The sequence below is a fragment of the Siphateles boraxobius genome, unplaced genomic scaffold, assembly GCF_051911475.1.
Source record: "Siphateles boraxobius isolate OS27281-9 unplaced genomic scaffold, OSU_SipBor_1 11, whole genome shotgun sequence".
Taxonomy (NCBI): Eukaryota; Metazoa; Chordata; class Actinopteri; order Cypriniformes; family Leuciscidae; genus Siphateles; species Siphateles boraxobius.
The window spans coordinates 5,843,180-5,870,986 of NW_027508711.1; the positions used below are offsets into that span (position 1 = coordinate 5,843,180).

The 27,807-nt window shown below is 36.3% G+C and overlaps 1 protein-coding gene across 1 annotated transcript; it reads right to left on the minus strand.

Moving 5' to 3' along the window:
• Window positions 1-32: 32 nt before the first annotated feature.
• Window positions 33-27,729, minus strand: lrrc8aa (leucine rich repeat containing 8 VRAC subunit Aa). Its single transcript, XM_077194381.1, has 7 exons — window positions 27,565-27,729; window positions 17,369-18,068; window positions 14,318-14,926; window positions 10,628-10,960; window positions 9,763-9,933; window positions 8,684-8,989; window positions 33-1,656 (listed from the first exon to the last, which is right to left on the minus strand). Exons 2-7 carry the CDS (start codon window positions 18,056-18,058, stop codon window positions 1,381-1,383), a joined length of 2,385 nt encoding a protein of 794 aa, XP_077050496.1. The 5' UTR covers window positions 18,059-18,068; window positions 27,565-27,729; the 3' UTR covers window positions 33-1,380.
• Between the last annotated feature and the right edge of the window lie 78 nt (window positions 27,730-27,807).

Here is a 27,807-nt window from a genome sequence, read left to right on the forward strand (position 1 = left end):
TGTGTGTGACTTAAGAAACATATGAAAACAAGTTTGAATGTATATCAGAAACTTTTACTTGGTTTTGTTTAACGCTATACTGTGTACATTCGACAATCTTCCCAACAAAAGAAAAGTTCAAATAAAAATCATAAAATAAAATCATATGAACATGTACATATAAAAACAATTCATTAACGCAAAGGATTTTTGTACTTGCAAACATGTGAACAATTTGCATGAGTCTTTCTGTTCTGTTTCTTTTTGTTCTTTCTCTTATATTTTTTTGTAAAATTATAAAACTTACAAACGTAAAATGTACACTTTTTCTTTAAGATGACCTCCAGCATTCAGCTCAGAGAGTTAAGGCCATGATAGTGTGGGAACGTTGCTACAACAACAGTCATTATGACGTCATCATTCCCTTCTAGTCAACGTGCATCTCACCTGATCCAAACTTGAGTCAGTCCAAGATAATTTTGTTTGTCATCAGAGCATTTGAGTTCGCAGTTTCTATATCTTTGCGTAGTCTGTGGAGTGTAAGATTTTAGCAAGACATTTTCAAAGAGTTTGTGGCATCATATTCATCTTTAAAAGTATATATACAGTTGTAATCAAAATTATTCAACCCCCATTACAAATCAGGTTTATTGGCAAAATTTACAGACTTTTAGCTGTGTGCAATGAGCAAATCAAAGAAAAATAAAATAGTACAACACAAATGTTTCAAGTGGTTTCCCCAAACTCAACAGAAAATGCAACTTTTAATAACTTCTGCTCTTTCAATTACTTTTGCTTGATTTGTTCATTGCAAACAGCTGAAAGTCTGTTAATTTTGCCAACAAACCTGATTAGCAATGGAGGTTGAATAATTTTTATTACAACTGTATGTAGTAGATTTTGTATATGCCCTTTTTGGCATTTATTTCTGTGGGTATTAGCTTGCAGAGGTTTAACATGTACAATTACATATTTGATAACTCAGCTGGCACATTCATAAACAGTCGACCCTTCCCTGATTGGATGCAGCCGCTAAGTAAATAATGCACAAACCACATATTGTTTGTTATATCTATGCATTCACACAAAGCCACTGCTTTAACAGGCACTCGCACCCACATGTACACCATGTTGGTGTTGTTGTCATCTATTTGCATGCCCCTCCGTGCTTGTAGGGGGCAGCACATGAATGACTTGACCTCGCAAAACGTGTGTTTGTGTATGAGTGGGTCATTGTATATGTGTTTCTAAGGACAGATGGCACCCTGTCCACAACTTCCCTTCATACGGACGAGAAACAAATGCTTTTTCGCCCACATAAAATGAATTAAAAATCATTAAAAGAATGAAAGGAAAGCAGAACGACCACATTAAGAGTTTCTTCTCTTTCATCCGTCTCACTCAGGCTTGTTCTTTATCGGCTCTCCACAGCTGCTCCTTGACCTCCGGTGGTAAAGTGTTGAAGAGATCTTCCTCCACGATCAGCCCGGAGCGCTTGAGAAGTCGGCATTCGGAGAGCTCCACCGGTAATCCCTCCAGCCGGTTCCCTCGGAGCTCCAGCTGCGTCAGGCCCGTTAACTCTCCGAAACGTGACGGCAACACCGTAAGGCAGTTATTTCCCAGATTCAGCGTCCGTAGCTTCTTACACTGGAACAACTCTGGCGGCAACGTCTCGATCTGAATCAGAAAAAGACACGATTAACACACAAGCTCTGCTATGCCATTCTATTTAATGAGCAAGTAAATTGGAATCTGATGACCGAAAATAAGACGTAAACATTTCGGTAACACTTTACAAAAGGTTTATTTGTTAGCTAACATGAACAATACTTCTACAAAATTTAATAATCTTAGTTAAAGAGATAGTTTAACCTAAAATGAAAATTAAGTCATGATTTACTCACCCTGGTGTTGTTTTAATGTCTTTGTCTTTTTTGGACCACAAAAGGAGAAATAAAAATAAAAAACGTCCAAATAATGGCAGTGTATAGTTACCAGTATCATGCTTTAAAAAAAGATGCAAAAGTATCACAGAATGATCTCATGTGACGTTCCGTTTATTACAAGTGTTCTGAGGGTATACGAGAGGGTTTGGTGAAAAACAAACTGCTATTTAAAGTATTATTTAACTAAACCCCGGCTTTTGGTACATGGAATGCATTTCATGTCTTGTTTTTGTTAATCTTAATTTCTCACAACATGTGTGTTTTTTTCTGGGCGAGTCGGAGTGAACTGCAGCGCTGATAGAGTCTCATGAACGCACAGAAGACCAACGGCTGAGGTCAAAAATTTTGTTAAATAATACATTACATTTCAGTTTGTTTTTCACCAAACTCTCTCATACAGTATATATATATATATATATATATATATATATATATATATATATATATATATATATATATATATATATATATATAAAGGTCCTTCTAAAAAAATTAGCATATTGTGATAAAGTTCATTATTTTCCATAATGTAATGATAAAAATTAAACTTTCATATATTTTAGACTCATTGCACACCAACTGAAAAATTTCAGGTCTTTTATTGTTTTAATACTGATGATTTTGGCATACAGCTCATGAAAACCCTAAATTCCTATCACAAAAAAATAGCATATTTCATCCGACCAATAAAAGAAGTGTTTTTAATACAAAGTCAACCTTCAAATAATTATGTTCAGTTATGCACTCAATACTTGGTCGGGAATCCTTTTGCAGAAATGACTGCTTCAATGCGGCGTGGCATGGAGGCAATCAGCCTGTGGCACTGCTGAGGTGTTATGGAGGCCCAGGATGCTTCGATAGCGGCCTTAAGCTCATCCAGAGTGTTGGGTCTTGCGTCTCTCAACTTTCTCTTCACAATATCCCACAGATTCTCTATGGGGTTCAGGTCAGGAGAGTTGGCAGGCCAATTGAGCACAGTAATACCATGGTCAGTAAACCATTTACCAGTGGTTTTGGCACTGTGAGCAGGTGCCAGGTCGTGCTGAAAAATGAAATCTTCATCTCCATAAAGCTTTTCAGCAGATGGAAGCAAGAAGTGCTCCAAAATCTCCTGATAGCTAGCTGCATTGACCCTGCCCTTGATAAAACACAGTGGACCAACACCAGCAGCTGACATGGCACCGTAGACCATCACTGACTGTGGGTACTTGACACTGGACTTCAGGCATTTTGGCATTTCCTTCTCCCCAGTCTTCCTCCAGACTCTGGCACCTTGATTTCCGAATGACATGCAAAATTTGCTTTCATCCAAAAAAAGTACTTTGGACCACTGAGCAACAGTCCAGTGCTGCTTCTCTGTAGCCCAGGTCAGGCGCTTCTGCCGCTGTTTCTGGTTCAAAAGTGGCTTGACCTGGGGAATGCGGCACCTGTAGCCCATTTCCTGCACACGCCTGTGCACGGTGGCTCTGGATGATTCTACTCCTGACTCAGTCCACTGCTTCCGCAGGTTCCCCAAGGTCTGGAATCGGTCCTTCTCCACAATCTTCCTCAGAGTCCGGTCACCTCTTCTCGTTGTGCAGCGTTTTTTGCCACACTTTTTCCTTCCCACAGACTCCCCACTGAGGTGCCTTGATACAGCACTCTGGGAACAGCCTATTTGTTCAGAAATTTCTTTCTGTGTCTTACCCTCTTGCTTGAGGGTGTCAATGATGGCCTTCTGGACAGCAGTCAGGTCGGCAGTCTTACCCATGATTGCGGTTTTGAGTAATGAAACAGGCTGGGAGTTTTTAAAAGCCTCAGGAATCTTTTGCAGGTGTTTAGAGTTAATTAGTTGATTCAGATGATTAGGTTAATAGCTCGTTTAGAGACCCTTTTCATGATATGCTAATTTTTTGAGATAGGAATTTGGGGTTTTCATGACCTGTATGCCAAAATCATCAGTATTAAAACAATAAAAGACCTGAAATATTTCAGTTGGTGTGCAATGAATCTAAAATATATGAAAGTTTAATTTTTATCATTACATTATGGAAAATAATGAACTTTATCACAATATGCTAATTTTTTGAGAAGGACCTATATATATATATATATATATATACAGTATATGAGAGATGATCTTATGGAAAGTGCCCTGTGCCAATCTCCACATGTGATGATGTGGGGCTTTTTTAATTCCAAAGGCCAAGGGAACTTTATCAGGATGCATAGTATCCTGGATCCATGAAATAACTGGCCTTTAAAAATATACATCTGCCTTCCTCTACGGGAATTTAACATAGGGGTGTCCTGACTTACGCAAACTGTATTTTAAGGAAGAACATTTATTTATTTATGATACATTATTCATTCACAAAGAAAATTGGTGTCCTTAAAGGTTGGATTTTTCCCCATTCTTTAAATTAAGGCATTAAGATAAATTTCCAAAAGATGTTTTTTTATTCCTCCTTTTAGTCAACTTTAGCATGGGTGTGTTCACTTATGCTAGGCACTGTGTATATATATATATATATATATATATATATATATATATATATATATACACACACTGTATATATTCTGTATATGTGTATATCATATATGTTGCTGAAATATGAGGGGTGTACTCACTTTCGTGATATACTGTATACCCCCAGAACACTTAGACTATATGACATGTGACAAATGAGATCATTCTGTGAAATTTTTGCATCTTTTTTTAATGTTGATGCTGGTCGCTATTCATCTGGACGAGCACAAGCGTTTTCCTCCTTTTGTAGCCCAAAAAATAAATAACGGGATATGGCATTAGAACAGCAGGGTGAGTAAATGATGACTTAATTTTCATTTTAGGGTGAACTATCTCTTTAATATTAATGTCTACATTGACTAATACAAATTTAAAATACATTTTCATTAACTGAAAATAACAAAGATGAATAAATTTTGTAAAAAAATACAGTGTATTGCTTATCGTTAGTTCCTGTTAGTTATTTAACTAATGTTAACAAATGAAACATTAAGTGTTGCCAACACTTTATTGTAAATTATATTTATTGTTTAAATTAATAGAAAATATTCTCGTTATGCATAACATAATTTTTTTTAAGAACATGATCATTAAATTTTTCTATTTGCACTGGAAAATATGTAGTTTACCCGTTTTTCTTATAAAAATTGCAATTGGGTTTTAAAATGTGATTTTAAATAAATAAAAAAACAGGTTTGCTGTATTTGTTTGTAGCAGTGCTATTTTAGTAAACGTATAATTTAAATCGATTAATTGTTAACCATTATCAATTACTCACATTCATTTTATTTATTCCAGCCTTTTCAATAGCTAACAAACCATAAGCCATTTAGTTATTTTTGTCAAAGGACTAAATATGATTTCAGCTATTTTGGGTCTCATTTACCATTATTCAATTTGTGTGTTTTGTTCAGTTCATAACAGATACTGTAGTAGGTCACAGTAGGGTGATCTGATGTCTTAGTTAGGGTTCATTTTACGATAATCACCAGCTGATTGGATTGAAGCGAGAAACCCTAAACCAACACAGCTATGCAGGGAATTCAACAAAACAGTCAGTTATCCAGTTTAACGGCTACAATAATTTACCGCAGAATACCACGACTGACCAATCAAAATCAAGAATTCCAGAGAGCTGAGTAATGTAATCCATCTGTAATAAACAACGTGCCCCATTCAATGCCACTCGCTCGGCAGGGCGGAGATCCTGAAAACATATTATACACAGGAAAACCAATTATCTCCGGAGTAAGCTGCTAATTTTGGCCCACACACTCTCACACACACACACACACACACACATGCGTGCGCGCACACACAAATACACAGACTAAAAAAAGCAAACATATGCATCTAGTTATGGTCCACCTTGATTCTCAGCAAATAACACAAATTACACACTCATTTAGATAATAATGAGCAAATCAAGGAACCAGGAAGTGTGTGTGTGTGTGTGTGTGTGTGTGTTAGTATTATTGAGATACTTGTAGTTTTTATTCATATTTTGAATTTTATTTTTATATTTTCCATTAGGTCATAGACCAAAGGGTCTTGTCTATATAGTTTTTATACATTTTTATTTCAGTTTTAATTTTATATATATATATATATATGTGTGTGTGTGTGTGTGTGTGTGTATATATATATATATATTTAATTTTTTAATTTAATTTTAAGTAACAAGATTGTTTTTTATGGTTTTAGTTTACTATAATAAACCTGGTGTTCACACTCCTCAACAGGAGGTCCCATAAACCCGCTATTTTCAGATACATGCCACACACACTCTCAAATACGCCCATTACTAAAAACAACCACAAGTGCACGTCAAACTCAAAACACATGAGAGACAGGTTTTGTGTTGCTGCATAACAATGTTGCTGGACTTTATGCCTGCACATACCCTGTTTATCTCCTTTGAATTATCTGACTTGCATCCAAAGAATCCAGATTCAATAAAACAACGGCGCCACCTAATGCCGCTTACACCCTAGAGAAAGCTCAGATGGGCGTTTGACGGATAGGTATGTGCAACATGCGCTTTGAGGGTATGGCCTCTCGGATAGATTCTCACTGGCACTGCGAGTGGATTCCCGTCATGAAACACCACCGACACACTTTCTTTATTTTACAAATCTCAAAGATATTTGCTATGATTGCCATAATTTTCATTTAATTAACGTTAACTGCCCTGAAATTACTGTGTTTACTATTGTAATGATTTAAGAAAGGAAGGGTTACCTACAACAACAGCAACCTAAAACAATGACTAAACAGCTATTTTGCTAATGGACAATAAGTCTGCGCATCCTAGGTGACATCAGCCGAAAAGTTACGTCAGGTGTAAGCAAGTTATTGAAAGATATAAAATCATTTTCTTTAAAAATGACTTGGACTGAGGAATCCTTCACAATAAGACCAGGAACATGTACTGAAGTACTATTCAAGTATATTATATAATTTATTCCTGTAATCAAAGCTGAATTTTCAGCATCATTACTCCAGTCTTCAGTGTCTCATGATCCTTCAGAAATCATTCTAATATGCTACATATTTTTCCAGGATTCTTTGCTGAAAATAATAGAATTGAATTTAAATCGAATCTTTTGTAAAACTATAAATGTCTTTACTGTCACTTTTAATCAGTTTCTTAAATCCTTGCTGAATAAAACAAATAATATGATTTTTTAAACAAATAAAATTGGTTATCCAGCTTTTTCCTGACGAACCTACTCCGGTTTGAATTATTGGAGGAAGTTCCAGTTTGGGTAACATCCACTCAAAAAGACTGAAACGAATAATTTCAAATTATAATTATTGCGACTTTATATCACGCAATTGGGAGATACAAAGTCAGAATTGCATGATATAAAGTCAAAATTGCATGTTATAAAGTCAAAATTGTGAGATATAAACTCGCAATTCTGTGGAAAAAAGCAAGTCTTTTTTTCTTTAGAATTGGACTATAACTCGCAATTGCGAATTTATATCTCACAATTCTGAGAAAAGATGTCAGAATTGTGAGATAAAAAAAAAGATCGCAATTATCTTTTAAAATGTTTTATTTTCTGATTATTGTCTTTTTCTTTTTTGTATTCCACTGTAACAATATGAAAAAGGACAACATATTATGGTCTGCTCTCCTTCCTTAATTTACAATACATCCCTATATTGATTCACTGGAATCCACTGAGAATCTTGTTTTTCACCCCAAATCCTCACGTCTCTTTCCAGGGTTTGTTTTCACACTGATGGTTTAAAATGTAATTGCCCGCCCTTTCCACTTCTAATCCCTAGTGATGCACCGATATGAAAATTTTGGCCGATACCAATATATTGGCAGATAAATCTATATCCGATTACAAAAACAAAATTCTCACCAAAAGCCATGTCCCAAGCACACAATTATACTGATGTTCTTATAATTTTATGTAGCCTGTGACAGACTTGTTCCACTTAACTGTATTTTCCTTTTTTGAAGTGATTCCAATCATATTTCAAGCAATTCAAAACCATGGTGAACAGTGTACATCTATAGTGTCTCAGCTGAAGGAAATAATCCATTATTTATCGGCTTTAATATATCAGCCAAACTTTCTTATCGGGGCGATAACGAAAACATAAAAAATGAACATATATCGGCCAATACTGATATATCGTGCATCCCTACTAATCGCTATTATTACTGGAATGTTTCTAAAGCGGGTAAATACAATATTTATGGTCTGTCAAAATGACGGGAATCACTTTAAAATATTATTACTCAATGTTCCAGTTAATGAACATTTGTGTTACGGCAACATGTCACATAATACAGACATATATTACTACCGTGATAATTAACACGTCCTTAATATTGCTGCGGAAATAATCACGCTTTTGGCGCTATTCATGGTTTGTTGTAGTGACTTGTTAATGCTTTCACACTTTTAAATTTTCCTTTTAATGTGCGATGGTTGAAGGGTGGGTAGAATAATGTCATTTCATTGTACACAGTTTTTGAAAATACTTATTGCGTTCATAGAGCCAACCTTTTGCTGATTGTTTACAGTTTAACGGAAGCAACTCCCACATTTTGCGTTACGGGGAGTATGAGAAATGTAGATGGATACAAGACTGTGTTATCTGAGTTTGAGTCTGTTTCTCTGCAGTTTCACAGATTTAAACTAAGATAACACCATCTGATGGAATCTCTCACGAACATGAGGTGACATGCACATGCAAGTCTGCACATTTATGCTCAACTCACTCTGTTCGCCGTCACCGCAAAGTACTGCAGGTTCTGTAGGAATCCGATGTCTGGTGGGATGCTGGTTAGGTTGTTGTGGCTGAGGTCCAGGTAACGCAATTTCCTGCAGAAGAACAGCTGAGCGGGAATCTTCTCGATCTTGTTCCGGTTCAGGTAGAGTCGCTCCAGGTTGGTGAGGGTGCCGATCTGGATGGGGATGTAGGCGATTTGGTTGTACCAGAGTTTGAGGCACACCAGTCTGTGGAGATGCTGGAAGCTGATGATCTCCTCAATGGTCTTCAAGTTGTTGTCCTTCAGATCAATCTCCTACAGACAGAAATATGATGTGCACATCAGAGTAAGTGAGCCCAAGGGGAAATTCCTGTAGTACTGTAAGCAGCCAAACTTGAACAACAAAAATGTACAACATTTATATAATGCAGCAGGTTTAAAGAGGACATATTATGCCCTACTGGTTTCGTTTTTGAGCTCTACTAGAATAAGATTTCATACTTGAATGTTTGAAAAACCTTATTTTTCTGATATTTGTCATTGTTGCAGCTCCTGTCTTCTCAGTCTGTCAGTAACGCTCTCTTTAGTTCCTGTCTCTATGAAGCCCCTCCTTCTGAAAAGCACAATGTGCTCTGATTGGTCAGCTGGAACAGTGTGTTGTGATTGGTCAAGCACTTCGAGCATGTTTGGGAAATGTCCCACCCCTTACCATAACTACGAGTTTCAACACACTACCAACTCAACCAGGCCCCGCCCCTTTATTTTGCGTATGCCTTGGGCAGGAATTATTTAAATGATGAATATTGCGACATGTTTGTTCCCAAAAGAAAATTCAAGACTACAATGGAGGCGTTTCAGGGAGTTCAGAAACAGTGACACTGATATAGAGAATAACTCCTGCTGGAGAGACTTCGTAATTTTGCAGAGCTTTTCCATGCTCAAACAGCAACATTACACACAAAAGAAAAGCATAATAGGTCCTCTTTAAGTTACTCAAGTCGTCCGATTTTACTTGCATACATTAGTTCCACAGTATCTAATTATATGCACAGGTTTTGAGAAACTACATTAAGGAGGACTAAGATTACCTGTAGATTGTGCAGGCTGAATATGGAGTGCGGGATCCTCTCCAGATCACAGCGCACCAGCTCCATCTCCGTCAGGTTCACCATCTTCTTCAGACTGTTCAGAACCATCAGTTTGGTCCCTTCATTATTGATGGAGAGCTTCTGCAAGTGAACGCCAACGTCTGTCACCACCTGCAAGAGGGAAGACGATTTATTTATTTATTATTTACTATTAAAATTATATATAATGTGAACTGTAATTAAAATATTTATATAAAATGTTCTTTTTATTTTTGGTAAAGATTTTGATTTAAAAAAAAAACTATTTTTGTCTTTATAATAATAAGCACTGATAAATCATGCACAACAAGCCCAAGAACATGTATTAGGAAAGTACACGGGCTCAATTTTAAAGTTTAATCAGCATGGTATTACCGTCATCAGATACCACACATGGAACACCATCCCAACAAACATTAGAGAATGTCCCACTTACTGCACATTTAAAAAGCACCTTAAACAGCTTCTAAAAAGTTCCCAGTCATGTCCTCATTTTGACTAATTTTATCGATACTATGTATACTGTCTGAAAGTGTGTTGTGTTTCTTGCTTGATATTGTTATATCCTATTGTGTTTTATTATTTTATATGTTGTTGTCTTCCTGCCTCGGGACTACAGGTGAAAATTAGCATTTATGCTATAACCTGGCTCATTTACAGTCTGTACAGAAATGTTAGATTGTTCATTAATGTGCACTGTCCCGAATAAAAAATAAAATAAATAAAAAAAAACATACTATGCTGTGCTTTCTGTCATATGCTTCCACACAGTGAGAATGACATTTGTGATTGTCTTCATGAATTTCTGTAATCAACATCATCTTACCTGAGGCAGTTTGGTGAGGTTGCTCTTCAGCCGCAGGACCTTGAGCCTCTTGAGCTCCCGTAGGCCATCGATGACGATGAATCGGTTGTTCTCGGCGCTGAGGTTCCCAGTGAGATGGAGCTCGCTGAGGTTCTTGAGGCTGTAGATCCACAGCGGAATCTCCTTAATGTCTGTGAACTTTATGTGTAGTGATTTGAGGTTCTCGCGGAGGAAGGCCAGAGCGGGAGCCTCGATTTTGGCCGGTGTGTGGTAAAGCCACATCTCCCTCAGGTTACACAGCTGTGCGATAATGGGCGGGATGGTAACGTCAGGGATCAGCTCTAATTTCAGCACCTGGAAGGATAAAAAAGTTAATGAGTGCATTTTTATACGTTCTCCCATACCAACATAATATGCAAAGGCAACTTTATATAAACTTTAAACCTCAAATAAAAGTTGATTAGGCATCCTAAAAAGCTGATTGGCCAATGGTGTACGATTGGGGCGGGGCCATCTTTTTTAACCAATAGAATAGAGGACATTATTCCAGAAACCCTATTATTTTCAAAATGAAGTTTTTTCTGATTCCGGAAACGGTTTCACTCGGATAAACGTCACAATAGGGAAGAAAAGACTGTCGCAAGCAACGTCCGCTTATTGCAAACTTTAAAGATTGCGATTTAAACACTACAAATATTTAGTAGTATTCATTTATATTTATAAAAATTATTATTATTATTACTACTATTACTAAATATAAATGTTAAACAAGATTACTGTGAAATAAATAAAAAATTATCAGAAAAGTTATTTTACAGTAAATCTGTTAAATAACAATACTAATATTTATGACTTATCATTTTGGATGATATCTTTTTGATTTTCATTCATGTCATTCATTATCAAATGTTAATAAACACTTCTCATTACAAGTATGGGAAGATGGTAGCATGGTGCTTGTTGCGTTTTCAAATGCACGTTTTTAGCGCCCCAATCTCAGATGGAGTTCATGTGAAGCAACGTTTACTGTGAACCGAGACGCTCTGAGACACTGAAAACAAATCAAAGTGTAAATCAACACAGCGCATATATTTTTACAATTAAATCACAGTCGTTGCTATTTGATAATCGGTTTTGTTTTGATTAATGGTGTAGCCCTGCTTGGACGTTTAGTAGGGAACAGGCTACTTTCAGCAAGTCTCCTTCATGACCTGCTAACGTATGACTTGAACCTTTGAATATGCAACTAGTAAGTCATTTATATATGCTAGAGCCCGACCGATATGGATTTTTGGAGGCCGATGCCGATAAAAAAAGCCTGAGACCGATATATCGGCCGATATTATTTATGTGTATTATAGTACAGTACCAGTCAAAAGTTTGGACACACTTTCCTATTTGTGTGTACAAACTTTTGATGGGTACTGTATATAGAATACACAGTATTTAAACAGAATAAATATGTAAACGTTTTGCAATGATCACTCAAATGTGGTGATCAAACACTTGTGTGACAAAGATATGTAATGGAGGCAGGGGGAATGATAGAATGAGAATGATACATTTGAGCTGTAACCAAACTAGTTTGCATTGCATGTTATATTATAATATATTCTAAATACTGTTGCATAATCTTCACTAACGACTTTGTCTTTTAATTTAGTCACGTTATATAAAACAACTTGTAACAATAAATATATCAAAAGTGTCACTGACATTATCTTCTATTTTTAGTCTTAATTCCTCTAATCTCTACCAGTGGAGGAAGAACTCAGATCTTTTTACTAAAGTAAAATTTATAATATCATAATGAAAACGTTTTTAATTACATAATGTACAGACTTTTATACTATTTTAAAAAAGTAGTAAGCAAAATGTACCTACTAAATATGAAACTAGGCTACTCTTAATGCAAAATGGCCCTATATAAAGTGTTATAATTATATAAATTATTGGAATATTGCTTGATGTTGTAACGTAGCGTTATAAGCTGCGTTTACACTACACGCGACCAAGCGACACGATACCATTCATTTTCAATGGTGAGCGGGCGACTTCCGGCAACACGCGCGGTCGCGACCTTTGGCTACCAGATGGGGCGTGTCTGGCGACGCGACAAAGTTGAGATCTGTTTAACTTTATGCAAATTAAGAGCGAGTTACGGAAGCGACAACCAATAAGAGCGGAGCCCGCATGATCCTTCTACCAGTAGTAGTAGTGGGAACGCCCACTAGCGACCTCATCGCCAGGCACTGACGACATAGAGCGACAAAGTCGCTTGTAGTGTGACGGTGCTGATCCACTTGTCCGTGCGACACTTCAGTCGCCCCGCACTCCGCTTTATTCCTATGGGTGACGTCACGCGACTTTAACGCGCCCGCAAAGCATCCCGGGAAGGCGGCGCTTCATTTTGAAAATTGTCACGTGTCAAGAAGCTGGCCGATGCAAATCTTTATGCAAATGAAGTCCGTTGAACGCGAGGCGTCTATCCAATAGAAGTAGAGCATATGGAGACGGAGGGATGTCTCTCGCAGGTCCTCTGTTCTGATGCGCAAACATTTCCCGCTCGGTCAAAACCACGCCCATAGCGGTAAACAGAGGAACGCCCATCAACGGACAAATGTGGGGGAGGCCTCGCGACACCACGCGACAGTCGTGTCGGCAAGTGGATCACAGAGCAGAATGGGCCATCCTTTTACTGTCGGAGATTTGTCGCTCGCGCCACGCATTTTAATCAATGTTTCATCAATCAATTGCCTGGATTTAATAAATAAGAAGTAAATATAGCAGACAATATAATCAGGACTTCTCAGCTGCACGCTTGCAATAGTCACAAGCTCACACAATACGTGACAGAGGCTGGCAGCAGAGAAATCAATTCAGTGAATTACACTGCGCAAATCAAAAGTAATAGTCTACTACCCACTGAATAAAGAAGGGTTGGCTCTCAACAGAACATATAATATTCATTTTATTTTTCGTGTTCACATTTATGAGGAAAACATGGACGTGACAAGCTCCGAAAGCGGCACTAAAGTGCTTTAAAACTTTCACAGAGACCTCGAAACAGAAAGCACAAAGCCTTTCATTAAAGTCAATTTCGTTTTGTATTAATTATATCTTAATTTGAATCAATGTTTCATCAACCAAATGCCTGGATTTAATAAATAAGGAGTAAATATAACAGACATTAGATAATCTTGAAACGGAGGAGCCGGCGAGTGAACTGCAACTCGTCTCATAAATGAACCGAAACTCAGTGTATAGACCTGAGAAATATATCTATTGAAATGTCTACTTTTAAACAGAACAAATCAAAACGAAAGACAAACTGCTCTCTACTTATGTAATCCTTCTGAAATGTAGATTTCTCTCTGGCAGGTTCAAAGATGGCGAGTCCGCATCCTCAACTTTAGCTTTTCAGCCCACAATGACTGAAAACACTTGTTATTAATAAACAATTTAAATGTCTCCTTGCTATATTTGATGTATTCATATCATTACTTTTGCCAGTTCATTGTGACAGCTTTTAGGTCTATTATTGGCAGTGCCACCCTTACATGAATCACGGCACGCCGCATTTTTTTATATTAATTTATCGGCCATCATAAATGCCGATACCGATAGTTATGAAAATGCCTAATATCGGCTCGCCGATGTATCGGCCGGGCTCTAATATATGCAAATATTAAAGCCTGCAAACCTACACACCTCCAGTTCTACCAGGTCGAACACTGTGTCTGGGATCCCGCTCAGCATGAAGAGGTGCAGCTCTAGTTTCTCCTGCGAGTTCTTGGTTATCCTCTGTCGGAGTTTCTCCAGAGTCCATTCATTATTCAGGTTCAGCTGTCGCAGTTTGTTTTCGCTGACCTCCGACAGGAACACGGCGAACCGCTTCGAGTACAGCGGGTCGTACTGGTCGATCATGTGCAGCATGAAGGCGAAGTCGTTCTTCACGTCCGGGATGTCGCTGTAGCTGCTCTCCTCACGGATGGACTCGAAGGAATAACGTTTTAGCGAGCGGCTAATTATCCAGTACAGCGTGTACATGCAGATGAGGCCGTAAACCATCACCAGACTGATGTAGAAACAGGCCAGGATCTTAAAAAGTGTGGCCAGAGGATGAGCGCAATGGTATGTGCGATAACCCGTCAAACGCTCGATGTCCACGGTACAGGTCACACTGAACGTGATGAAGTGAACGTAGTACATGGTGTAGCAGATGATAATGATGAACTGGATGACTTTGATGATTATCTGCCGTATGTAAAGGCGGTGAACGATGTCGCCCTCCTCCACATGGATACGAAACTTCTTCACCTGCAAAAACAGAAGGATGAGATGATATACTCAGAATATTTGGGCTCTGTTCCAAAACCTAGTGAACTACCATGCTGTCTACTACCTACACAGACAGCTTCAGGTAGAAGGCATTCTAACTAGTGATGCGCGGGTCCACTCGTAACCCGCGGACGGGTTGGAATGGGGAAAAAAATTGTCACTTTATTTGCGGGACGGGTGATTAAATTTTTTTTTTTTTTTTATTCCATGTATGTTGCTTTGCAATTTCCAGTCTTTATTAAATATTTGGGAATATCTATGTTCATATTTTATAAGGTTCTTTGATAAGGTTACAATACAAATGCCGTAGCAACGTAACTTGCGTGATGTCCCCAAACCTTTGGCGTCACGTGACACGTCACGAAAGCGGCGCGCCAAGCAGCTCCCGCCGCCAGCCACGACAACAGGAACAGAGAAATAAAAGTGAAGATGGAAGACGAGGTGCGGGAGAAATTGCGGTCGGGAATTTACATAATTAAAAGAAAAAAAAGGTCAGGATGCTAAATCTAATGTTTGGGAACGCTTCTCAGAAATAGTTGCAGCAGGAGTGAATTAAAACTCGTGTGAAAAATATACAAACAGGAGAGCTACAAAACGGGCACTTCCAGCATGTCAAGACATATTTGTGGGGGGTCTAAGAAATAAAAATGGTTTAGCCTATTAGATGAATGCAAACGCTGCTTTGTAAACGTTGATAATGTTGAAAATGTATCTTATTAATATGACCTGATTTATGGTTCATATTCATAATCGTCGTTGTTGTCAGTTTACAGGGCGATGTTTCCAAGCACTTTCAGGCTGAAATGAAGGCTGTTTTCATTTACATTACAAAGCCTAGTATGACTATTTAACAGTCGCGGGTGCGGGGCGGGGCAGGTTGTAAAAATAGATACAGTGGTGCGGGGCGGGCTGGGGCGGGCCAAATAATTTCATAAAAGCAGGAACCGCGGGTTGGAAAAAAAGCCGACCCGCGCATCACTAACTGAAATAGATCCACATAAAATTATTTACTACTTAATGTGACAAAAAAAAAGAATAAATAAAAAAATACCAGTAAATAATCACTGGGTAAAATATAATAAATTTAAATACATATTTAATGTTTATCAATCAGCCTAAGATTAAATAAGTATGCTCTATTAGTGTATAAAGCAAGTATACATTTATAAAATGTTGAATACATATTTATTAAATGAATACTAATATATAGATTTTTATTTAATAATATTTAGCAATACTTTTCAGAATTGGATGAAATAAATGTATATATTTAATATTCAGCAATAATTCCTTTTAGCATTGGATGAAATATGTATATTTTATTTAATAGTATATGAAGTATAGATGTATAAATTATAAATATTTATGAAATATATTTTATTACATCAAACTTTAATATTTAGCAATACATTTTAGCATTGATGAAAAGTATATTTTGTTTATTAGTACATGAAATGAGTATAAATGTATCAATTAAAATATATTTATTATTTATATATCAATATATAAATATTTATTTACTAATATGTATCAATACTTTTCAGTATAGGTGAAAAGTTAGTATATTTTATTTACTAGTATCATAGTAAACATATATTTATAAATTACAAATATATTTATTAAATACTAAATATTTATTTAATAAAATTACCAGTTCTTTTCAAAATTGTATAAATAACTTAAGAACAAAAATATAAATATTTTATTAAATATACTGTATATATTTTAATAAATACATTTTTATCAATACTTTTCAGCATTGGTTGTAATTAGTATATGTTTAATTTATGAGTATAAATTAGGGCTGGGAAAAGATTAATCGCGATTAATCGCATCCAAAATAAAAGTTTGTTTTTACATAATATATGTGTGTGCACTGTGTATAATTATTTTGTATATATAAATACACACACATGCATGTATACATATAAGATTTTTTTTTATTTATACATAAAATATTTATATTTATATATAATATAAATTATAAATAAATATATACATGCAAATATTTCTTAAATATATACATGCATGTGTGTGTATTTATATGTATACAAAATAATTATACACAGTGCACACACATATATTATGTAAACACAAACTTTTATTTTGGATGCGATTAATCGCGATTAATCTTTTCCCAGCCCTAGTATAAATATATATATATATATATTTATATTTAAGTATATTTGTCGCAATGCAATTCTAGGATTGCTCTCTCCAATAACGCTACCTTCGAATTTAGCTAAAAGAAAGAGTTTTGGAGGAATAAAGGAACAGCCTTCTCATCTGGAGTGCGCCTATGATGCCTTAAAATGCTACTGACTACAGAGGCAGTCCACTAGGTTTTGGAACACAGCTTTGATAACCAGACATCCCGCTTGTGACTCGAGACCAGCCCTTCAATAAAGCATATGCACACACCTTCTCAAACAGTGCCTTGGCCTGCTCCCCTTCCTTCTTATCCAAGACCCCCGTCTCCGAACGGTCCACGATGCCCTGCTCGATCCGGGACTTGGTCCTCTGCAGCATCGGGATGCTTGCTTCCACATCCTGGTCACTCACACTGGAGGCTTTCTTATCCATGGAGCCGTTCATCTTCCCAGCCGGCTTTGTGTCACTCTCCTCCACCACCGTCTCAGACAGCGCGCGCGTCGTCCACGGCGAGTCGAAGCATTTCAACAGAATGGACACGAAATGCTCCAGCTTCGAACTGGTCCGTGGAAACTTAAACCAGAAGTTACTACATGCTAGAAAAATCAGGGTGTGCAGCAGCACCAGATACGGGAAGTACTTTGCGAACCAGTGGAGCTTGTTCTCGTAACATACAGCGTCCACATAGTTGTACTGGTGCCTGTCGAGGTCGTACTGGATGCCCTTCGGCTCCGGGTTGAGCGGCACGCTAACGTTGAGCTGTTCGCAGGTCTGGTTGACGACCCATTTGCATGGAAGGCAAATCATCTTGTCCTGCGTGACCTGCAGCGTGCCACCGAACACTGCGATCATCAGCATGACGATGGAGATGTAGTCTGTGAACACGTCCCACCATGGTTTCAGAATTCGATACGCCGGCTGTGTGTCAGCAAAGTACCGCAGCTCAGTGATGGGAATCATGACAGTTTACCTGAGAAACAGAGAGAATCAGAGGGACAATGACAAACGGGTAATGGTAGACAAATAATAATCAAATCAAAGGCCCACATAATTTCTACCTAAAAGAAAAAATATATACTGTATATATTTTGAATAAGGTCATATTATTTTGTAAAAGGTAATTTCTACAAATAAAAAAACATTTAGTAAAAAGTCATTCCTAAAATAAAATAAACAAATAAATAAATAAAAATATTTTGCATAGGCAGGGTCATTTCTAAGCATTTCATATCATGCTCAACTTTTGTGAAATAGGTCATATTTACCTAAAAATAAAAGAAACAAAATAAAATAAAATAAATAAACAAATTAAATATGTTGCATAAAGTCATTTTTAAGCCTTTCATATTCTCAGCCTTTATCAAAGAATAATTTGTACCTTAAATTAAAATGAAAAAATGCATAAATAAAGTTTAAAAAAAAAGAATGCTTAAGGTAATTTCTACCTATAGATAAAATATAATTAATGGTGCAAAAAAAGAAAAAAAGGTTTCATTAAGGTTTTTTTTATTGTGACATTATTTTAATGACTATTAAGCACATTTAACACCCTTAAAGAAACATTTTTTCTTTGGAATGACATAAAAAAAAAGACCAGGAGTGTTAAAATAGTAATCAGAAGAAAGTATTTTTTTTTCATGTTGAATATCTCCTGAAATCTGCCTAAAGTGTGTGAGAAAAACATGTTATTTAATGACCTTTAACCTTATTCTGTCTGCTGCCCCTTTCACTTCACACACAGTGTTTCACTTTTAAAGCCTGTAATTTATTCTTCTGTCTTTTTCTTACAGTATCTGGGAGTCAGAGCTCATGTCCTGTGTGCAGGAAGTGGCTTAAATGAGTCAGCAAAACATCTTGTGCTGTGCGTGCTTGTGGGAGTACAGTTACACAGGACAAATGAACTCCATTAAAACACACACGCACATACAAAATCATAGTTGTAGCTAATTTTAGCATTAATGTCAGGTGCATACGACGCATGCATTTATGCCCAGAGGTTTCTGTACGGGGACGGACACAACATCAGCTCAGAATTAACAAAAGCTGCTGTCTGCTATAGTCCAAACAAAAAGTGTGTCATAATTCACAGTATGCTGAAAACAGGATGCTAAAAATCACCCCGATGAAATACTATTTCTAGTGGATTTTTTAAGTTTGCATGATCCATTCATTCTTTGAGTGTTTCCCTGGGAATGTGATATATAGGAATCGATTAAAAGACAATGTGAAATTTGAATCCAATGCAATCTCTTTGGATAAAAGCATCTGTCGAATACATAAATAAATATAAATTCATTTTCAGCTAATATTGCCCAGTACGCAAAATTCTAAATTGTGTCTATATTATACTGCATATATTTAATTATAAATACAGTAAAAACAGTAATACTGCGATGTATTTTATTCATGCCGATTTGCTGCTCAACAAACATTCGTCATTATTAATGTTGAAAGCTGATTTTTTATTTTTTTTTAACTGTGATTAATTGTTTCAGGATTCTTTGAATAGAAATTTCAAAACAACATTTATTTGGAACATAAATCTTTTGTAAAATTATAAATGTCTTTACAGTCAATTTTTATCAATTTATTATGAAAGTTTGCTTCCGCCACGGAATAAAACAATTGAAAAGATAATTTCGAATATTTATGTCACAATTTTTCAGAATTGTGAGATATCTTACAATTACAATTTTTAAATTTCAATTCTGAGGGAAAAATGTTGAGTTTTTATCTCACAATTCTGACTTTATAACTTGCAATTGCAAGTTTATATCACGCAATTCTGAGAAAAAAGTCACAATTGTGAGATAAAAAGTCACAATTACCTTTTTTCTTTTTCTATTCAGTGGTGGAAACGAGTTTCCATAATTTATTGCATCCTTGCTGAATAAATGCATTTTTTTTTAAATAAAAATCTTAGTGACCCCCAACTTTTGAGCCGTAGTGTATGAACCTAATAAAAAGCATATATATAATGATTATATAAAAGTAATAAGAGACTTGTAATGTAGCTAAATGTTTACTTGTAAACAGTATGACACGCTGTGGGCAGTATTTTGACGACACAAAAGAAATACATAATTTTATTATTTTTTTAATATAATTTTAATTATATAAAACATTTTTTATTCACATTAAAGGACGAATGGACACTTTACCCATAATATACTCCAGAATGCCAAAGCACCATATAGTATACGACTCAAGCGCAACATTCATGTTATACAAAAGCCTTGTGTGAGTAACAGATCAAAATAAAAAGGGGAGGAGAGAGGAAGAGTTTATTAGCTGGGGGGAAAAGGCTAATGGGAGCGAGACAGAAAAGAGAACACAAGTGAAGGGATGAACAAAGAAAAAGCGTTTTAATAAAGCATCCAGACAGATAACTCGTAATTTCCCTCCCAAAATCAATCATTCCAGCATTTAGATGACCACAGACACCAAACAAGCGTCAGTGTAGGCCGTATGCGTGCGCACCATCAAGAGTCTGGAATCAGTGACTCAGTATAAATTGAGAATCTATACTTAGGCTCGGAAAGGCTGGGAATTTTCCGTTTGGCATTCAGGAGCTGGAGTGAAAATGCTAGAAAAGGCCCCAGCAATTGTTTACTGAGAGACCTTGTAAAAATTCCATGTTGGGCTGAAACGACTCCAAGTTCCTAGAGCACCTCCGTTTCTAAACATCCTCAATGGGAATATACAACATGGTCAAAGATGAGATGCTTTAAAAGATTATATTATGTTGCTAATTTAGTTCAACTGCTCAAAGCCATTTGGCTGCATTTACTGAAATGCAAATATATAGCCATTTTTATACGAAACACCCCCTCTATGCAGGGCCCCTTTAAGGGTTATGTCCCAATTAAAACCTGGTTAGATTAGCATTTCTAGAGCTCTAGAGGTGTGCTATTACTTTACTAAAAGAGCAGAAAACTCTCATAAACTCAAGTAATTTAGATACTATAATGTCACTATAGGCTTTTGACTTAGGCTAGACGAATCAGGGTCGGGAATCAAAAATCGATTCCATTTCTGGAATTGGATAACATTTTTTTCAATTCCACTTATTGTTTCCGGTTTCAGGCACAAAAGATAAATCAATTCAGCACTCACACGCTCTTTTCTGCCACTCATATGGTGCACGTATTACGAATTGAGTTCTCTGTCGCATCTTCTTGCACTTGAACAGATAAAATAAACACAAAATTATGTAAAATATCCTCATTAACACCGACAGTTATGTCTTAAGTGAACGTAAACAGGCGGGAAAGAAAACACGTGTAACAGTATTTTGGATTTGTGCATCAGCTCTAATAAACCTTCTGCCGTCTGTGTCTTTAATATTAATCAAAAGAAAATCACTCACTGATCTTGACTGAATAGTTTTCTTTTTTTAATACAATATAGATTAATCTTTATTAAAGTTACAAAAGTTATTCAGTGTTAGTTTACATTTGATTTCATTTTCTGAACTTTAGTTGTATTTATTTTTGCTATTGTTAAATTGTTCTTATTGTATACTACTGACTATATACTTGTTTAATAACGTTTGAAATGTATATTATTTAGTCTAGTTTAATAGTTTGTTGTTTTTTAGGCTGCAGATTTTTGTTCATGGTTTTCAGCTGCAAACAGAATAAATATGTTTGATATCAAAATCATGTTTGACTGGAATTCGATAAGAATCAGAATCACTCAAATTCAAACGATACCCATTGAGTGTTATTTTAGTATTATTTATATACTATTAGTATTCATATTTTAATTGGCATTTATTTTTATTTGAAGTTTTCATTTTTATTTTTTGTTTAAGCTAGTAGCCTAATTTTGATACATGCGTTTGGCATTTACATTTAAATACTATTTATATATTAATTTGCCATTTATAAAACACACACACACATATATATATATATACACACTCATCTCGTCTAGCCTATATATATACACACTCATCTCGTCTAGCCTATATATATATATATATATATAGCTAGCTCTATTTATTTTATTTCAGTTGTAGTTTCAGTCATTTTAGTTCTTGTCTAACTTGTCAAGGCAACATTCATTTAAGTTTTTCTCAAAAACTATTTTAGCAGTTTTACTTTTAATTAACAATAACAGCATTGACCAGTAAGCAACCGCTCAGAAGACCCTAGAAATATGCTACAATCGTGTTAAAACTAAAAACCCTACTGTAATTCCCTCCTGGCAACTACTCACAACTCCCTATTTACATTAACACCTCCTTATCTCCCAAACACACACTGTCTGAATATTCACACACAATTCACACAAAGATAAAAAACACATACCTACACTCTACAACCAACCATTCACACATCATTCACATGCTCCATAGATGAACTGTTTGTTACAGTCCTGTAGAAAAAGAATGGCACACTAAATATGCACTGAAGAAGAATATAACACTTGTAGGACGAAATCCTTCATTGGTAATACAAAAATACCTGAAAAACAGAAATAAATCACATAAAAGACAATAACTTAAAGGAATAACAGTTCACCCAAATTGACAAAATGTACAGACTCAAATGACCCTATTTTTTATCTTTATTCCCCACCTCTTTCCTGTATAAGGAAAGTTACAGATTACTGGGGTTGTCAAGCTCATAAAACAGTGAGTAGAAGTGTAAAAGTACATATTTGTGTACTGTATTTAAGAATTTTACTAATGTAATTTGCTGCGAGTTTTCCTATTCATCAGTTATATTAGTTCAACACAATTCAAATTATGTAAATAATGAGGGAATTACATTTTTGGGTGAAATATTCCTTTGAAAAACAAAATGCACAACTAAAGGTGTCTCATGGGTCTCAGCTGAAAGGCTATTAACAATTAACAAACTCAAACCTTTGCACACACACACACACACACACACACAACCTCTTTCTTCTTAACAAACTTCAAGTATTTCAAAAGCGTCTTTTAAACAGACAATTTCCTCATATCCTTAAGAAAGAAGACAGAAAATGTTGTGTGTGTGTCAGCTTCTTTCCTTTAGGAGATTGGAGACGTGTTGTTTTAACACAAGGCCAAGTGAGTGTGTTTGTCTCCGACCGGCTCACACTGTCTACAGATCCAGTCTAGACCAGCACTAGTCCATGAAACGTCTGTTCCATCACAGTAGTCTTTGAAAATGCCATGCAAGTGTACACACACACACACATTCTCCCAATTTGCTTGCTTGAGATAAAAGCCTTTTCTTTTAATGTAATTACAGGTGACATTTTCCTCAGCCTTCTGGCTTCCACACTAAACACCCCATTCCTCATCATAGTAATAAGGGTGATACTTCATTCAGCAAAAAGACCTCAATTCTTCCCTCATAATCTAAATTAACGACGTTATAAATACTTTCACAAAGTTAGCAGTATTGACTTCTCTCATAACCTCTAGAAAGCAATGTCATCTAGCTGAAGCAGCAGGAAAGCTGGAACAAGCTACTAAGAGTGAAACAGTATTCTCTGTGTTTGTTCCTTCTTCTCTGAATCTGAACATTATGTCACAATAACAGACCATTAGATTTATCTGCATTACAGTCTGTGCTCTCCGGATAAATACAGGACAAGATATGGTTGATACAATATGACAGAGACCCCTTCATTGGGAGACATCTAGATCAGAATATGACATTTTGTCTTCTAGTGGAACTGCAAAATCCTTTGAATGGAAAATCTTGATCACTTTATGGAAAATAACTGTTTATTGCTCTACAACAAAATGTTTGCCTCTAGATTTTAGATCTAGATCAATGTTAATGTCATTAAGTTATCTTTGAAAATCAAACATGGAGATGAAAAACAAGGATTGTATCTGCTTGAATTGCTAAATGCTACACATTCTATAATTACCTTGACAAGAAGTTCAAAAGACTACCTGTTAAGTTTTTAAGTTGGCTCAACCGGAGCGAATTAGGCCTAGTTGATTTAATTTAAAAAGTCAAGTGGGTTTTTGTTTTATAAGTTGCCTCTACTACTTTTTTTAGTTGCTTGTTAGATTAATCACCACCAATAATCATATTTGGAACTATAAAGTTATCAAGAAAAAAAATAAAGGCAGATAGAAATAGGTTTGTTTTCTTTCTCCCAATGTTGGTTTGCTGTGTCCAGTTTCCATATTTCTATGCTCACATTAATGGATATATTGTTATTTTGGAAAAAAAAAAAGAAGAAATAAAGCGCACAGCGCATTATAGACCATCAATACTTGGAGCTCTCTAAAACCATTCTGACGCTTTTATATTATTGACATCATATTATTGACAATACCTCATGACTGTCTCTGACCTGTTTTCACTTATTTGTGTCATGTGAAGGCCAAGTATGGTAACATGCATATGGTAAACCCTCTGCATTTAACCCATCCAAGTTACTTAGTGCACACACAATAGGAGTAGTGCGAAGTGAACACACACACATTTTACTGTAGCGCCCCGGGAGCGAATCGGGGTTAGGTGACTTTCTCAAGGGCACCTCAGTCGATTCCTGCCGGTATTGAAAATCGAACCCGCATCCTTCGGGTTACCAGTCTGACTCTCCGCGAGTGAACACGTGAAACAAACTCTTCTTCCGCACAACATTTTGTCCCGAGTCCCGTGAAATCCAGGTGCGTCTCGCAAACACACACACACACACACACACACACACACACACACACACACACACACACACACACACACACACACACACACACACACACACACACACACACACACACACACACACACACACACACACACACACACACACACACACACACACACAAAGGGTCTGTTGTTTAACTCACTCTGTTTAGTTTCCCCAAGGGCATACTGTCCCCATCTGCTGCTAACGGCTGGTATTAAAGAAGGACATCACCCAAACACACTAGACTAGTGCATCATCTCTATAACCATCACCACACTCTATCCTGAACAAAACACTGAGACACAGAGAGAAATGAGGTTTTAACATGTCAAATTGTCGTGTTGAATTCTTATGGCTTCACTCATAATGATACTGAAATAAATGCTTGCTATTTCTCACCACTAATTCAAAACTATCATGCTAGAAAGACTTGACTCCAGTCAGTGCTAATAATGAAGTTTTAACCACTCAAAGCAATTAAACGTGCAGTTTGGTATAAAACCACACTTTCAGCAATGGAAAGTGAAATAAAAAGCTCTATCTGTAACATGGCAATTATTACCACAGATAACAATTTAGACTTATCTCTTAGTTTGTAAAAACAAAACAAATGCATTTACAGTAATGGAAGTCTATGGGAAAAGGCATCACAGAGTCACTGAGTGCGAACTCTTGAACCTCATTGATCTAATTTGTCAATTAATCATTAAGTGGTTTTGAGAGCTGGAACAAAGCAATTCACTGAAGATCAGAATCAAAAGAAAAATTTTGAGAAGAATCATGTCTATTTCTCCCACAAACATGCCAAAGAGAGCAAGGGCAGATCTGAAGACCTGTTTGACGGACGTGACAACGTGTGTGAGTAGTAAACCATGTTTGATTTTTTGGGTAATTAATTATCAAACGTGCTGGAAACATTCAAAAATGTTTTATTATACTTATTTTACAGAATTAAGTTTATTTTGTGGCTTAAATGAATTACATGTTACTGAGAAACACATGTTTGTTGACATGTTTGGCTTCTCAAAAATGTTACATTCAGCTGTCGCAAATTCATTGACTTTTGAAAATCAATTTCATTTTTTTGTTTTAACAGAAAACGAGGGGTTTTGAAGCACAAAGTTGTTTTTAATGTCTCTTATAACAAAGATCTTATTTAAACCCATGAAAATGCAGATCATGTTGTTAAAATATAAATTGTATTAAAAAGATTGTAATAAAAAATAAATATAAATATATATATATATATATATAACATTTATATATTTTATTTATATAAAATTGATATAGCCAGAGTCACTGAGACCTCGAGAACAGGATCGATCTGATTTGTGACTTCATCATTTTAAGAACTGGAAAACACCAATTAGGTAAAAAAAGATCTGAGTCAAAAGAACAAATCATTCGCAATCAGACATTAGTTTGCATTTGTGCGTTCATTCTGTTGTTCTGATGCATTCGACTCTTTCACAGATGCTGTAAGGGCAATTTGGTGAGTTTATGTGGTCACAGGTCTTGTGTGTGGCGTCCCACAAACATGCAGGCTTTGGGTTTTACACCCCACACTGCAGTCAATTACGGGTGTGTCCTGCTCAGGTCCACTCTGCTTCCTGGAACACATTAAGCCTGCTCCAGCAAACAAAGACATCTTCACACACGTTGAGGAAAAACATCAGGCCTGCACTTGTTCAAAACAAACATATCTCTCGCCTCAGCCTCAGAATTTAACCCTCATCCATGTTATAGGGCAAAATAAACTAAATAAACTGAATGCAAATTGTGTTCGAAAAAAGTAGTCGATGACACATCTGTGTTGTTTTCTGAAGTGATATGGCAACGTTGTGTGAAGAACAGATCCTCTCAGTTGCACAATGGCGGTACACCTATTCTGAGGTTTAAACCGGTGGCCAACAGGTTACTAGCCTACACTTTTAACCACTAACCCAAAACACACCCAGCAAGGAGTGTCCTAAAATCATTCTATTACTACAGTAAGTGGAGAAAAACACTTGTATTTTTATCTCTAGCCCTAATTGGTCTAAGTGGCTGTATAATCAATATCAGGCTGTAATCTAAAGGCAGGGTTTTTTCCAATCTGTTATAGCCTATGCCGCGGACCCCAAATGTGATCCTTCTCATGCAAGGGACCACATCCTAAAAATGTAAAGCCAGTTATATATATATATATATATATATATATATATATATATATATATATATATATATATATATATATATATGTGTGTGTGCAAAAATATCTGTACTATTGTTTTGAGAACATTTAGTTTCTGTTACATTATAGTACTGTTTTATTTTAATAAGTAATTTATTTTTTATTATTTATATATTTTAACGATTTAGTTATTTATTTTAATACATTTTATTCAGTTAGTTTCATCTTTTTTATATATAAGCCCTATTTATTTATTTTACACTGTTTTTCTCTGAACTTTTTGCTTGGACTCCCATTCAGTGGGACTCCCAGTTTGAAAAACCCTAGTTTAGGGGGCCGGGGCCATATAAAATTACATTAGATGTTATATTAATAAGATCAGATCCAGATACAAGCACCGCAAACACGACTAGTGAAAAGCCACAAGCACAGAAACACAATAATTCATTCATTTATAGACAAACTCAAGACGCACAAAGTTAAGCGAGCTCACAGTCCTTGGCCTGCAGTTTAATGGTTTTCCGTTGGTGGAAAATTAAAGCTTGTCTTGTTGGTCCCCTAAAAGCCTTTTGTGTTGTCGAACACACCCTGAACACTCACTCAACCCCCTGAGAAACACACACACACATCCGGCGCAACTCACCGGCCTCGTTACTGAGTGGATCTCTGGCTCCTGTGGCGCATAACTGATACATGTCTTTCCTCCGGTCCACGATCCACAGCGGCAGCCTCACACACTCCGCAGGCTGAGGAAAGAGTTGAGGAACGCGGCTAAGCCACGCCCAGGAATACGCGTCAGCTGGACCTCCCGGGATGCGTCTGACTCGAATTCTACTACAGCGAAGGCTCTGCTCATGAATATTAATTACGTAACTTTACGTTGAAC

Bases quoted from the DNA above. Each gene is read 5' to 3' on its own strand.
- lrrc8aa (XM_077194381.1), bottom strand. From the start codon at position 18,058: ATGATTCCCATCACTGAGCTGCGGTACTTTGCTGACACACAGCCGGCG. The intron at 14,927-17,368 runs GTGTGTGCATAT...CTGTTTTTGCAG, and splicing joins CCAAGGCACTGTTTGAGAAG to GTGAAGAAGTTTCGTATCCA. The intron at 1,657-8,683 runs GTGAGTTGAGCA...TTTCTGATTCAG, and splicing joins TTGCGGTGACGGCGAACAGA to ATCGAGACGTTGCCGCCAGA.